The sequence below is a fragment of the Heptranchias perlo genome, chromosome 11 (assembly GCF_035084215.1).
Source record: "Heptranchias perlo isolate sHepPer1 chromosome 11, sHepPer1.hap1, whole genome shotgun sequence".
NCBI classification, from domain to species: domain Eukaryota; kingdom Metazoa; phylum Chordata; class Chondrichthyes; order Hexanchiformes; family Hexanchidae; genus Heptranchias; species Heptranchias perlo.
The window spans coordinates 47311704-47326708 of NC_090335.1; the positions used below are offsets into that span (position 1 = coordinate 47311704).

At 44.6% G+C, this 15005-nt stretch overlaps 1 protein-coding gene across 1 annotated transcript in view; it reads right to left on the reverse strand.

Annotated features, from left to right (window-relative positions):
* The window catches only part of LOC137327285 (uncharacterized), a 33690-nt gene that overhangs the window by 16419 nt on the left and 2266 nt on the right, over positions 1 to 15005 (reverse strand). Inside the window, exon 2 of the mRNA XM_067992938.1 lies at positions 2855 to 3160. Within this exon, the coding sequence (XP_067849039.1) occupies positions 2855 to 3160 (306 nt within the window). The remainder of the gene's footprint in view (positions 1 to 2854; positions 3161 to 15005) is intronic.

The following is a 15005-nucleotide window of genomic DNA, read 5'->3' on the forward strand; positions in this document are numbered from 1 at the left end:
TTAAAGCTAAACAAACAGTTTAAATAACTGTTAGCTAACACGGCAGGACAGCAGGGGCCCGTTGCATGCATATCCTGTGCCACGTGGGAACACTAGAACACTTTGTGTGTCCTGGAAAACCACATGTGTAGGAAGTGCCATCATCTGCTCGAGCTCGAGCTCAAGAGTTTCTGAACTTGAGGGACGGCTGACATCACTACAGTGCATACAGGAAGCTGAGTTTCATGGATAGCACGCTTCAGGAGGTGGTCACCCCGCAGCTACAGAGAGTTCAGGCGGAGAGGGAGGGGGTGACCACCAGACAGACTAGGAGGAACAGACAAGCAGTGCAGGAGTCCCCTGGGTATGTGGCACTCACAAACCGGTGTTGAATACCAGTGAGGGTGTTGACACCTCGGGAGAGTGCAGTCAGAAGCAAACCCACAGCACCGTGGGAGACTTGGCTGCACAGGGGGGCAAAAGAAATGCAGTTGTTATTAGGATTCAATAGTCAGGGGGATAGACAAGTGTTTCTGCAACCGACGACATGAGTCCTGCATGGTGTGTTGCCTCCCTGGTGCCAGGGAAAAGGTCATCACTGAGAGGGTGCAGCCAGAAGTCATGATCTACGTGGGAACCAATGACATAGGAAGGAAAAGGGCCGAGGTCCTGCAGTCAGAGTTTCAGGAGCTAGGGAGGAAGTTAAAAAGCAGGACCTCAAAAGGTAGTAATCTCTTGGATTACTCCCAGTGCCACGTGCTAGTGAGTATGGGAATAGTAGGATAAGACAGGTTAATGCGTGGCTGGAGAAATGGTGCAGGAGGGAGGGCTTCAGGTTCCTGGGGCATTGGGACCAATTCTGGGGCAGGAGGGGCCTGTTCAAGATGGACGGGTTGCACCTCAACAGAGCTGGGACCAATGTCCTCGCGAGGATGTTAACACTGTCCTCGCGAGGATGTTAACTAATGCCGTGGTGGAGGGTTTAAATTAATTTGGGAGGGGAATGGGCACCAGGATGAAACATTAGAGAGGAGAAACAACATGCACAGAGGACTGGGAGGGATATGTAGCACTAGAGTAAAGAATAGTTCAGAAATAGGAAGGATCAGACAGGGGGAAAATGCAAGGCATTCTAAAATGAGATTGGAGTGCATGTGCGTAAATGCATGTAGCGTGGTAAATAAGACTGGTGAGCTGCAGGTTCAAGTTGACACATGGGACTTTGAAATAATGGGAATAACAGAGACCTGGCTCAAAAAAGGGGAGGATTGGGTACTTAATATTCCTGGCTACATGGTATTCAGAAAAGATAGGGAAGCAAAGAAAGAAGGGGGGCAGGGTGGTGGCAGTGTTGATCAAAGGCACCATTATAGCACTGGAAAGGGATGGTGTAGATGATGGGTCAAAGACAGAATCTATTTGGTTAGAATTAAGAAATAGATTGTAGGACAAGTTGAGAAGGCTGTTAGAAAAGCATGGGATTCTGGGCTTTATTAATAGAGGCATAGAGTATAAAAGCAAGGAAGTTATGCTAAACCTTTATGAAACACTGGTTAGGCCTCTGCTGGAGCGTTGTGTTCAATTCTGGGCGCTACATTTTAGGAAGGATATTAAGGCCTTACAGAGGATGCAGAAGAGATTTACTAGAATGGTACCAGGAATGAGGGACTTCAGTTACATGGAGAGATTGGAGAAGCTGGGGTTGTTCTCCTTAGAACAGAGAAGGTTAAGGGGAGATTTGATAGAGGTGTTCAAAATCATGAATGGTTTTGATAGAGTAAATAAGGAGAAACTGTTTCCAGTGGCAGAAGAGTCAGTAACCAGAGGACACAGATTTAAGGTGATCAGCAAAAGAGCCAGAGGCGACATGAGGAAGCATTTTTTTATGCAGCAAGTTGTAATGATCTGGAATGCACTGCCTGAAAGGGTGGAGGAAGCAGGTTCAACAGTAACTTTCAAAAGGAACTGGATAAATACTTGAAGGGAAAAATTTACAGGGCTATGGGACTAATTGGAGAGTTCTTACAAAGAGCCGGCACAGGCACGATGGGCTGAATGGCCTCCTCCTGTGCTGTACCAACTATGATGTTATGATTGTTGGCACTCGGCCTTCACATTGATGTAGATTTACCACTAGGCAATCGAGAGTTTCTGCTTGCTGCATTCAACCAGGTTTATGTTTTTTTTGCCAGAGGCGATGCCTCGGATATGGTTCAGGACTGAAAATCTCACACCCAGGATTTATCTGGTGTTAACAGCTCTGAAATATTATCTAGGTGATCTCAATTTTGCTGGCATTTTAAAACAACAGTTACAGGTTGCCACAGAGTGTTGGCATCCAGGCTCATACCCACAATTCTTCCCAATATAGGTTAATGAGCATAGCCACACTCTTTGTAGTGATGTGCCAAGCAGAGAGCACCAAGAGAAAAATCTGAGGGAGAATCATCCAGGCAGGTTATTCTTCTATACGTCACAGCATTCGGTCACACAGTATCATTTGCAGAGGCCTTGGAGCAGGTCATCTATTTGTCCTTTGATAAGGAGATGGTATGTGTCAAAATAAAAATCTAGTTGTAATATTACTGCCAGAACAAAACCCAGTCCAGTATCTCTTAATTCTTGGCATTTTAAAAATAAATTTACAGCCTTGCTCCAAATTTGATGCAGAATTGCAACTTGCAGCATCAAAGGGTTAAATGGAACTTAAACCTTAAAAAGGAAGCAAACAGAATCTGTATAGGCACAAGTGTATTTTCTGTTACGATTTCTATACAATTAAATAAATAATTATGAAATAAATGAACAAATCTAGCATTAAAGTATGTTAATAGAGTGCAACAAGAGATAGACCATCATAAAACAGATTACTCACCAAGCACTTCGAGCAAAATTGTTTGTGATGTCACATCCCCATTTTGATTTGTGAACAGTAGTTTGTAAATCCCTGCATCATCCATCTGTAATTCACCTATCAACACACTTGCTTGTTTGAGCTTAGTTCTTCCCGAAAATGGTCCAAAATAAGTTGTGGAACTGTCTGCTTCCCATTCAAACACCTTGTTGTCACCAAACTTGCACAAAATTTCAACCGTATCGTTGGGTCTTGTGTAAGTGAGAGATACACTATGGTGCAAGAATCCATAGATAGTTTCAGAGGTTGTTGAGCACCACATAGGAACTGGTGAAAGAGAAAAACGTGAAAAGTAATAGATCTGCTAAACATGATGAGTAGTCACTAAAACAACTTCCTGAAAACAAATTAAAAGTTTGACCATATTAGCTGGCAATTTGCAATTGGTTTATTCAATGCCTATGAAGACATTCACAGGTTATGTAAGTAGATAACAGAGAATATCACCCATGTAATGTGTACGTTTAACAAATAAACCTTACAGCTCTTTAATCAGCTCTAAGATCCAGGCAGGCCCAAAACACGGTAGTTGTTCAAACTCAAGTGTTGGCTGGATTAGGTCTAACCTGGTACACCATAGACAGGATGAATTTAAGAAGAGTTTCATTCAAACTCATGTCATCCACAAATGATGAGAAGTTTGGATTTTGCATATGTTTAGGAAGAGATTGGTATCACAATTTCCCTCCTATCTAAAATTACCGCTTTGTCCCCGTCTATTCCCTAGACATGATCCATGAGGCAGATAGGACTACCACTAGTATGATGGCTTGCATTTACGTAGCGTCCTCAACATAGAAAAAGCATCCCAAGGCACTTCAGGGACATAAGGAAAAACGGACTCTGACCCAAAGGAGGGGATATTAGGAGGGGTGGCCAGAAGCTTGGTCAAAGAGGTCAATTTTAAGGAGGGAGTGAGGTGGAGAGAGGGGTTTAGGGAGGAAATTCCACAGCATGGGACCGAGATGGCTGAAGGCACGGCTCTGGGGGCAGGGTGAAGGGAGGGGGAATACAGAAGAGGCTGAAGTCAGAGGAATGGAAAGTTCAGGTGGCAGCATGGGGGGGGGGGGGGCGTGGGTTTGTAGGGTTGAGATAGGGAGGGGTGAAGCCATGGAGGGATTTAAACACAAGGATGAGAATTTAAAATTTGAGGCAGTGTGGGATCGGGTGCCAATATAGGCCAGTGAAAACAGGGGTAATGAACGAGTGGGACTTGGTGTGGGATAGATACAGGCAGCTGAGTTTTGAATGAGCTGAAGTTATGAAGGGTAAGGGTTGGGAGGCCAGCCAAGGGAGTGTTGAAGTAATTATCTGAATAAATTGGCCAATTGATGTAACCCTATTATCACTGAAAAATGTTTTCTTTAGACTCATAGGGGTAAAATTTAACTGTGAGCCGGGAAGGGAGGGGGCAGAAGATTTTGGGGTGCGAAATCCGGAATGTAAGTGGCGGGTCGTGAATTGCACTTCTGGGTGTCACAACCAACAACCAGCCTGATTGACAAGCTGGCTGGCGGACAGGAAGGCCTGCTGCATCAGACCACAGCCAGGGGTCAGAAGGAGGGATCATGGGCCGGGGAGATGATCAGGGGGAGGTGGGCCCAAGGAACTGAATGGGAAGCAACGGGAAACCTGAACAGGCAAGGTTAAAGTTGTTTTATTATTACAATACACAAAATATTAAGCACCTCCAGTATCTCAATGAGGTACATTGCCCTTTTAAGTATCGGCCCGCCAGCTCTAAGTGGGGGTAGGACTTCCTGGTGTCTGCTGTCCACAGGCAGACAAACCTGCTGGGTTAAACCCAGAAGCAGGCATGTTGGAGCCGGGATGCGGTCCCACTCTGAAAATGGAGGATTTTTACTCCCCACCCGCCCCCAACCCAGCCGTTCTTGGGGGTTAAAATTTACCCCATAGTAGAGATGAGGTTCAAGGACAGTATTTCTTATTTGTAGCATTTTCCCAATTCTAGGACTTGTGGAATCTCTGAAATTCTCTGATGCCTCGCTCAACTCTGCACCTACCAAGTCAACAGATATTTCTCTCTCAGCAAGATAATTTATATTCCATTTATTTGCAGGGCTGCTGCCCTATCAAGCTGTTCTGTGATCAATTAGGTCTTCTGTTGCTCTGGAAATGTCCTCACTTACACTGCAGGGTGGATTCCAATACACTATTGGCAAGCTTGCACATGTTCAGTTATACAAAAGTCACGATTGCCACTTTCAATTTCTGGCCCCTGACCTTTCCTGAAAGCAGGCCAGCAATACAGCAGTAACTTGCATCACACTTGCAGCTAAAAAAAAAGTAGCACTACTTGGAAGATGACACAGTCTTAGATGATCACTTACATTTACCATCAGCAGCACAAGGATTCAAGAAAATCTGAGTACACAGTACTATCAAATCAATGAGATTATATACACCAGTAGTTATTCATAAAGTTAAACCCTCAATCCCTAAGCAATAAACGGATGAAGTTTTGAAAGTTTGGGCAACCATATGCTTTCTGTTACGAGTCTAATAACAACATTACCCTGAATATTGCTGAGTGGCTCTTCATATTAATATAACCCTCTGCTTAGGTTTTATATTTCAGGCCACTCAAAATGTCATAGAACCTGTCCATGTGCTGCCTATTCTTATTATCTTCAAGTGTTCCTGTTTAATAAAAAAAATGAAAGTTGTAAACAGGCATTTCACTCAGTTTTAAATTGCAATTTAATCCTGGCTGGGCATAAACAAAATGTCTTTCTTTCATGTTTTAAAAAAACTGTTTATTTTGCTTAATTTATTGAGTGGGCCACTAGGGTTGAAAAGAGTAGGAAAGAAAACAAGGTAAATCAAGATGTAGGGGTTAGATGATGCCAAGTTTGGTTATTATTTGCATACAGAAGGGGAGATTAATACCATTAACACTGAATAAGGAGTACAAAGGAGGGAAGAGTGGAAGAGCTTGATTGAAAGCTAGAGATGAGAAGGATCACCAATCAGACTGCAATTTCATTCCCATTTCATATCCAGAAGTGTGAGAAAGTTGAGGGAACAGCCTCTCCAGATATGGGAGCAGTATTGAAGTAATGTATGGAGTTGGGCTTTACACAGAGTTAAAAGTTGTTGACATTTAAGGATTAAAAACTGTAGCATGTGGACAGGCCTACAAGCCAAGCTATAACCTTGAACCCTTCTGACACTATCTTACCATCTTCATCAATAAAACAGGAAGCATCTCTCCAGAATTAGTGGTCACTAAAAATCACCATCACTTAGCCTGTGACAACTCATAATCAGGCAGGCCAAAACAAACACTTTTTGGCTGGCTGTAACCTATGACAGAAAACAACAGACCCATAGAAGTTTACAGGACCGAAGGTGGCCATTCGGTCCATCATGTGATGGCTCAGCTAGAACAATCCAAAATCAATCCCACTCCGTACCTACCTCTACTTCAAATGTTCATTCATGTTTTCCTTTAAAGATACAACGGTGTCTACCTCAAGCACTCCCTGTATCAAAGCATTCCAAGTCACAACAACTGTCTGTATAAATAAATTTCTTCTAACATCTCTCTTCACTTAGGTGATAATTTTAAATTTATGAGCCCTCATCACTGACTCCCCAACTAGAGGAAATAATTTTTCCCAATTCACTATCAAAAGACTCCATCATTTTAAAACCCTGTATTAAATTTTCTCTTTTTTTTTATGCTGGAACAGAAAAGATGAAAAGAAAAAGGATGAATTATGATGAATGTAAGGTTCATAATACAGCAGAGAACCAGGCTGAGTACAGAAAGTACAGAGGAGATCTAAAAATGGGAATAAGAGCAGCAAAGAAACAGTATGAGAATAGGTTAGTGGCTAACATAAAAGGGAACCCAAAAGTCTTTTATAAAAATATAAATAGCAAAAGGGTTGTCAAAAGAAGCATGGGAGCAATTAGGGACAAAAAAGATCTTGTGGAGGTAGAGGACATGGCTGGAATACAATTCTGCTGCTGCTGATGGCCCACAGCGCCTCATGGATGCCTAGTTTTGAGCTGCTAGATCTGTTCTGAATCTATCCCATTTAGCACGGTGGTAGTGCCACACAACACGTTGGATGGTGTCCTCAGTGTCAAGACAGGACTTCAACTCCACAAGAACTGTGCGGTGATCATTCCTACCAATACGGTCATGGACAGATGCATCTGCGACAGGTAGGTTGGTGAGGATAAGGTCAAGTAGGTTTTTCCCTCGTGTTGGTTTGCTCACCACCTGTTGCAGGCCCAGTCTGGCAGCTATGTCCTTCAGGACTTGGCCAGCTCGGTCAGTAGTGGTGCTACTGAGCCACTCTTGGTGATGGACATTGAAGTCCCCCACCCAGAGTACATTCTGTGCCCTTGCTACCCTCAGTGCTTCCTCCAAGTTGTGCTCAACATGGAGGAGGACTGATTCATCAGCTGAGGGAGGGCGGTAGGTGGTAATCAGCAGGAGGTTTCCTTGCCCATGTTTGATCTGATGCCATGAGATTTCATAGGGTCCAGAGTCAATGTTGAGGACTCCCAGGACCACTCCCTCCTGACTGCATATCATGGTACTGCCACTTCTGGTCGGTCTGTCCTGCCCGTGGGACAGGACATACCCAGGGATGGTGATGGAAGAGTCTGGGATATTGGCTGAAAGGTATGATTCTGTGACTATGGCTATGTCAGACTGTTGCTTGACTAGTCTGTGGGACAGCTCTCCCACTTTTGGCACAAGTCCCCAGATGTTAGTGAGGAGGACTTTGCAGGGTCGACTGGGCTTGGTGTTTTGCCGTTGTCGTGTCCGGTGCCTAGTGGTCCGATGCCGGGTGGTCCATCCGGTTTTATTCTTATTATGACTTTTCGTAGCGAGATTGTATAACTGAGTGGCTTGCTAGGCCATTTCAGAGGGAAATTAAGAATCAACCACATTACTGTGGGTCAGGAGTCACATATAGGCCAGACCGGGTAAGGACAGCAGGTTTCCTTCCCTAAAGGACACTAGTGAACCAGATGGGTTTTTACGACAATCCGGTAGTTTCATGGCCACCATTACTGAATGGCCTTCTGTGCTGTAATCAATCTATGATAAAAATAGCAATTGTATTTGGACAACAAGCGTAAGAAATATTACTCCCAACTGCTGAGTGATTTTACTTCACAGGTTTATAAAGTTACACTCACATGGTTGATCTAGATTTTTATTTGCAACACCTGAGAAAGTTCTTATTCTAGATTAATTCCAAATAAAAATACTTGAAAATGATCACTTATTCTTCTCTGGCTTCTGATCTAAAAACACTTAAAAAAAAAGACACAGATGGTATTGTGAACAGGATTTTAGACTTAACAAATCTGGAATGCACTGCCTAAAAAGGGTGGGGGTGGAAGCAGATTCAATAGTAACTTTCAGTAGGGAATTAGATAAATACTCGAAGGGAAAAAATGTACAGGGCTATGGGGATAGAGCAGGGGAATGAGACTAATTGGATAGCTCGTTCAAAGAGCAGGCACAGGCACGATGGGCCGAATGGCCTCCTCCTTTGCTGTACCTACTATGATACGAACAGGAAATAGAAAAGCAACATTAATACCGGTGGCGAGATGATAAGTAAATTTTAATACCCGTTAGTAACAGAGACATGCTGAAAGCATTTACTTTTGAAACACCTCTGTTTATGAAGTTTTCTGACCAAAAAAAGGAAAATCAAAGGGAGCAGTGTGACATTATAGAAAAATTTCAAATATAAATATCAATTTGTTGGAGTCCAATTTGCCTTGAGTAAAAAGGAGACAGCAGTATCTACTTTGTGTAAATTCTTCTCCAAATTGTTTCAGTTTAAAAGCGCAATTAATTTTCCACAAATGATGACACCGCTGAAATTCCAAGGGCCTAATTTTGTTTTCTGCAAGTCAGCACTAACCAACAAATTGTACCACTTACACATCAGAAATCCAGTGCATTTAAAAAAGCACAAGGGTATCAATTCCTTCATTTTGTCCCATCTCCTGTACCACTTACAACCCAAGGGACTGGAGATCTGCTACATGTCTCAAATAGGAACATAGGAACAGGAGTAGGCCATTCAGCCCCTCGTGCCTGCTCCGCCATTTGATAAGATCATGGCTGATCTGTGATCTAACTCCATATACCTGCCTTTGGCCCATATCCCTTTATACCTTTGGTTGCCAAAAACCTATCTATCTCACATTTAAATTTAGCAATTGAGCTAGTATCAATTCCCATTTGCGGAAGAGAGTTCCAAACTTCTACCACCCTTTGTGTGTAGAAATGTTTTCTAATCTCGCTCCTGAAAGGTCTGGCTCTAATTTTTAGACTGTGCCCCCTACTCCTAAAATCCCCAACCAGCGGAAATAGTTTCCCTCTATCCACCCTATCTGTTCCCCTTAATATATTATAAACTTCGATCAGATCACCCCTTAACCTTCGAAACTCTAGAGAATACAACCCCAATTTGTGTAATCTCTCCTCGTAACTTAACCCTTGAAGTCCGGGTATCATTCTAGTAAACCTACGTTGCACTCCCTCCAAGGCCAATATGTCCTTCCAAAGGTGCGGTGCCCAGAACTGCTCACAGTACTCCAGGTGCGGTCTAACCAGGGTTTTGTATAGCTGCAGCATAACTTCTGCCCCCTTGTACTCTAGTCCTCTAGATATAAAGGCCAGCATTCCATTAGCCTTATTGATTATTTTCTGCACCTGTTCATGACACTTCAATGATCTATGTACCTGAACCCCTAAGTCCCTTTGGACATCCACAGTTTTTAACTTTTTACCATTTAGAAAGTACCCTGTTCTATCCTTTTTTGATCCAAAGTGGATGACCTCACATTTGTCTACATTGAATTCCATTTGCCACAGTTTTGCCCATTAACCTAATCTATCAATATCGCTTTGTAATTTTATGTTTTCATCTACACTGCTTACAATGCCACCAATCTTTGTGTTAAGGGCAAACTTAGATATGAGACTTTCTATGCCTTCATCTAAATCGTTAATAAATATTGTGAATAATTGAGGCCCCAAGACAGATCCCTGCGGGACTCCACTAGTCACATCCTGCCAATGTGAGTACCTTCCCATTATCCCTACTCTCTGTCGCCATTCGCTCAGCCAACTTCCTAACCAAGTCCGTACTTTTTCCTCGATTCCATGGGCTTCTATCTTAGCTAACAGTCTCTTATGTGGGACCTTATCAAATGCCTTCTGGAAGTCCATATAAATAACATCCATTGACATTCCCCTGTCCACTACTTGTCACCTCTTCAAAAGATTCAACCAGGTTTGTCAGGCACGACCTACCTTTCACAAATTTCAGAGCAGGCCAGCTGCCCTGGAAACACAACCTATAACAACTTGGAATTCCCCATCTCTGTGCAACACTTTCAGTTGCACATTAATAGACCTTTGCTTGCTCCCCCCACCCCTTCAGAGCAGTGGAAAAAAACATTTCACTTACGGGGCATCCTGTTTGCAAGCCACCAAACATAATTAGTGCATGAGTAACAGCCCTAGTACTTCGACACTAGTAATAACTTTTTTGTGGTGAGAACTTTCCCGAAAGCTCCTCTGAGGGCTTAGTGGCATAACACACAGGCATTTACTCACTTTTGCTCAGAACAGGAACTAAACATCTGGGTGGGGGGTAGGGGCAGGGGGAGGAAGGGGAAATTGGAAGAGTTAGAGAATCACAGTTGACGCTGATCCTGCCCACACGTGTGCACTGGATAGCAACCAAAAGCACAAATCCTCCACTGCAGATAGAAACGGAGACCAAATGTAGCATCCAACTGATTGTAATTAGCTAAAATCAGCACAGATCAAAGATCAAACCTGGAACATTCCCTGTTTGCATGGCTCACTACCATGGATGTATTTTCCTACTGAACTAGGTTTAATCCAAGTTGTTAAAGAAACTGATGTTATCAATTTCTTATAAGTAGGGTCAGTGATACTGATGGAAGTCACATTTATGGATTATCCTAGCAAATTGGGTATTCACAACCTTGGCGTCCTGTTTAATGCCAAGCTTAGCTTCTCCATATCCTCTCCAACACAAAGATCGTTTAATTCTCGCAAGACTGCCCATCTCCAACCCTTCGCCTCTGAAAATACTTACACATAGCTTTGTCATCACCAGACTCAACTACTCTAATGCTCTCCTTTCTGGATGTTCATCCTTCCTCTTCCATAAACCCCAACTTGTGCAAAACTCTGTCGGACGCATCCTGTCCCACACTATGTCCCACTTACCTATCATACCACGTCTCAATCAAAGTAAGAGAACATAGAGCAGATCAAGGACTTTATGCAACTGTGTTTGCTTGGAAGGGTTTTAGTTTGTCTATTTTATTTAATGATCAAGGATTTTATGAAACATACAAATCATTGTAATAATTATTAACAAGTAATGTATTGCTGGAATATTATGTTTATGTGATGAGTTTTAGTTTTGAATTATGGATGTGCTCCTGGAAATGGAGCAGTTTGAAGATGTGATAGTTAACAAGTTAGTATCACTGACAGCCAGCATCATAAAATCTTCACAGGCAGCAAGAGGAAATTAAAACAAATATACTTCAGAAGGCAAGAAGGCCTGGACAAGAATTTTTATTTAAGAATTCTTTAGGGTGGGTGATTTGGGGGTAGGTAGTAAAAATGCTGAGTTTTCGGAGCGGGCCTGCATCCCGGCGCCAACACGCCTACTTCTGGGTTTAACCCAGGCAGGTTTGTCTGGAGAGCAGACACCAAGAAGACCCACTCCCACTTAAAGCTGGCGGGCCCATACTTAAAAGATAATTAATATTTTGTGTGTTGGACAATTAAAATGAATTTAACCTTAACCTTACCTGTTCGAGTTTCCCATCGCCTCCGAATCACGTCAGGTGAAAGCAGGCGGGAAGGGCCGGATCCATGAGGTGAGTACCTTAATTGCACTGCTTGTGGGCCCAGAGGAGCAGGAGTGCTTCATCCAGGCCCAACAAGCTCACCTGGCCGACAGGACTCCCACGATCAGCCAACCCCCCTCCCACCCAATGCTGGACACCCCACACCTGATCCACGATGCTTGCTGACCCCCCGATCCCTGCTGACCCCCCCTGATCCCCGATGATGGCTGACTCCCCGATCCACGATGGTAGCTGACCCTCCGATGTCATCCAGGTCCCTCCATTTCTGATTTTTTCCAAGCCCGACGATCTCTCTCTACCTCCTGCCCCCCTCTCTGATGTGCAGCTCCTTTCACTGCTGACAGGCAGTTAGCCTGTCAATCAGGCTGGCTGCTGGGCGCGAAACCTGGAAGTGTCATTGATTGGCCTCATTAAGGTCCCGATCGCAACCCGCCCACTTACCTTCCGGGTTGCGCACCTGGAAATCTTCCCCCACCCCCTTCCTGGCTGGAAGTTAAAAATGACCCCTTTGTGTCTCTTTCTGACCAAAAGCTACTGTAGCTGACAAGTTAATACCCTTTTAGCCAGAAAGGCAAAACATGAGCAACATGAAGTCCAAAGCACAGCAAAGCTGACAGACTTTGGGGATACAAACCAAGACAAGGTAACCCAAAAACATTAAAGTGCATGTAAGGGCAGTCTAGCATAACAGTATCTATGGCAGTATTTGGTTTGATTATCCACACTCCCAGGGAAATAAGATCGATGTCAAAAAGGAAGGTGGGAATTATCAGGTCTCTTAAGTACAATTAATGACCTTTTCATACCAATAATTCACCATGCCAAAATTGTGTTAAGGTCATGAAACCCACAGCAGACTATCATCATGAAACCAAATCAAAGTGAACCAGAGAAATGAGAGCACCTTCAATACATTACTTTGAGGAACTGTTGAGCCACTAATGAAGACATCTATGGGCCAATCCCAGACTGGCAGCAGTTTATTTTTTTAAATAGCTTGCTGCAATCTCCCCCCAGCCATCTAAATCATTCAAAAAAGTATATTACGATGATTTTTGAATGCTTTCAGTACAAGTCTTTGTGATTGGAGACTGGAATCATGCACAAGCAGCAGCCTTAAGCCCCCTTTACCCTACAGGCCTACTTCCAACAGAACACAATGCTATTGGAGGCAACCCTGGTGACAATGCCGTTGTAAGTAATGAAACCTTCCTAAGGAAGTGGTTTCCATGGCTCCTTTACTCCAGTACAAAACGTTTCCTTAAACATTTCCGTCTCCACCCTCCTCTCAAGCAAGTAGGAGCTCATGGGCTTTTTTTCCACTAAAATTGAGACCATTCGTTCAGCTGCCTCTGTTGCTTCACCCCTTTCTTTTACCTACCAAGCCGAGCCTCCTCCAGACTTCCTTCCCCTTCCAGACTTCCCCTTCCCCTTCCAGACTTCCCCTTCCCCTTCCAGACTTCCCCTTCCCTCCCCTCCCTCCCCCTCCAATCTTCCCCCTCCCTCCCCTCCCAGACATCCCCCACCCTCCCTCCCCCTCCCATCTTCCCCCTCCTTCCCTCCCCCTCCAATCTTCCCCCTCCTTCCCTCCCCCTTCCCCCCTCCAATCTTCCCCCTCCCTCCCTCCCTCCCCCTTCCCCCCTCCAATCTTCCCCCTCCCTCCCTCCCCCTTCCCCCCTCCAGACTTCCCTCTCCCTCCCTCCCCCACCAGACTTCCACCTTCAGACTTCCCCTTCCCCCTCCCCCCCCTCCAGACTTCCCCCTCCCTCCCTCCTGACCTCCCCCTCCTAACATCCCCCCCCCCTCCCTCCCTCCCGACCTCCCCCTTCCTCCCTCCCAGCCCTGAACCCACATCTTTCTCTAGTTTCTCTCCTACCTTCCTTCATGTCATCTTCAAGCTCACATTGTCCAGGAGACTTACCTCCTGCTCCCTTGATCCTATTCCCTCTAAACTAACCACCCAACTTCCCTTCCTAGCCCCCATGCTACCTGATGTTGTACATGGCTCCTTTCCACAGCTTTGTCCTCTTCCAATTCAAAACAGCAATCGCCTCCTCCTAAAAAAAAACACCCTTGACCCACCTGTCCTTTACTGCCCCATTTCCAACTTCCCTTTCCTCTCCAAAGTCCTCGAACATGCTCTCGCCTCCCAAATCCCTGCCCATCTTTTCCACAACTCCATGTTTGAATTTCTCCAATAAGGATTCCATCCCTACACAGCACTGAAACTGCACTAATCAAAATCACAAATGACATCCTTTGTGACTGTGGTGCATTTTCCCTCCTTGAGCTCTTTGACTCAGGCAGCCACACCATCAGCCTCCAACAGCTCTCTTCTGTTGTTCAGCTCAGTGGAGAGTGGATAGTGTTCTCAAGTAGTTCCACTTTTGCCCATCAAATCATACACAGAACATCTCCAGCAACAGCTTCTCTTCCTTCCCCGTACCTTATCTCTGCAGTCTCCCAAGGAGCAATCCTTGGGCCCCTCATCTACATGCTGCCCTTGCTGACACCATCCGCAGACATGAGGTCAACTTCCATCTATATGCTGATGACACCCAGCTCTACCTCTCCAACACCTCTCTCGATCCCTCCATTGCAAAGTGCTAGTTGTGTCTCAGTTGGTAGCGCTCTTGCCTGAATCAGAAGGTTGTGGATTCAAGACTCCAGAGAATTGAGCACAAAAACAAGGCTGACACTTCAGTGCAACACTGAGCGAGTGCCATCTTTTGGATGAGACGTTAACCTGAGGCTCCATATGCCCTCTCATGTGGACGTAAAAGAACCCATGTCACTATTTCGAAGAAGAGCCGGGTTCTCCCCAGTCTCCTGGCCAACAGTTATCCCTCAACCAACATCATTAATCTCTAGTCGGTCCAAGTACCATTCTGTTGAAGTCTCTATAATCTGGACTGCCTTCAGACTATCCCTTTGTGGCTGTTCTCCAAATGTCAAAACATGTTTTTATATGCTGTGGTTTTCCCCTTTGTGCCTGATTGGACTCCCAATTTTTTTAAAAATTCGTTCATGGGATGTGGGCGTCGCTGGCAAGGCCAGCATTTATTGCCCATTCCTAATTGCCCTTGTGAAGGTGGTGGTGAGCCGCCTTCTTGAACTGCTGCAGTCCGTGTGGTGAAGGTTCTCCCACAGTGCTGTTAGGTAGGGAGTTCCAGGATTT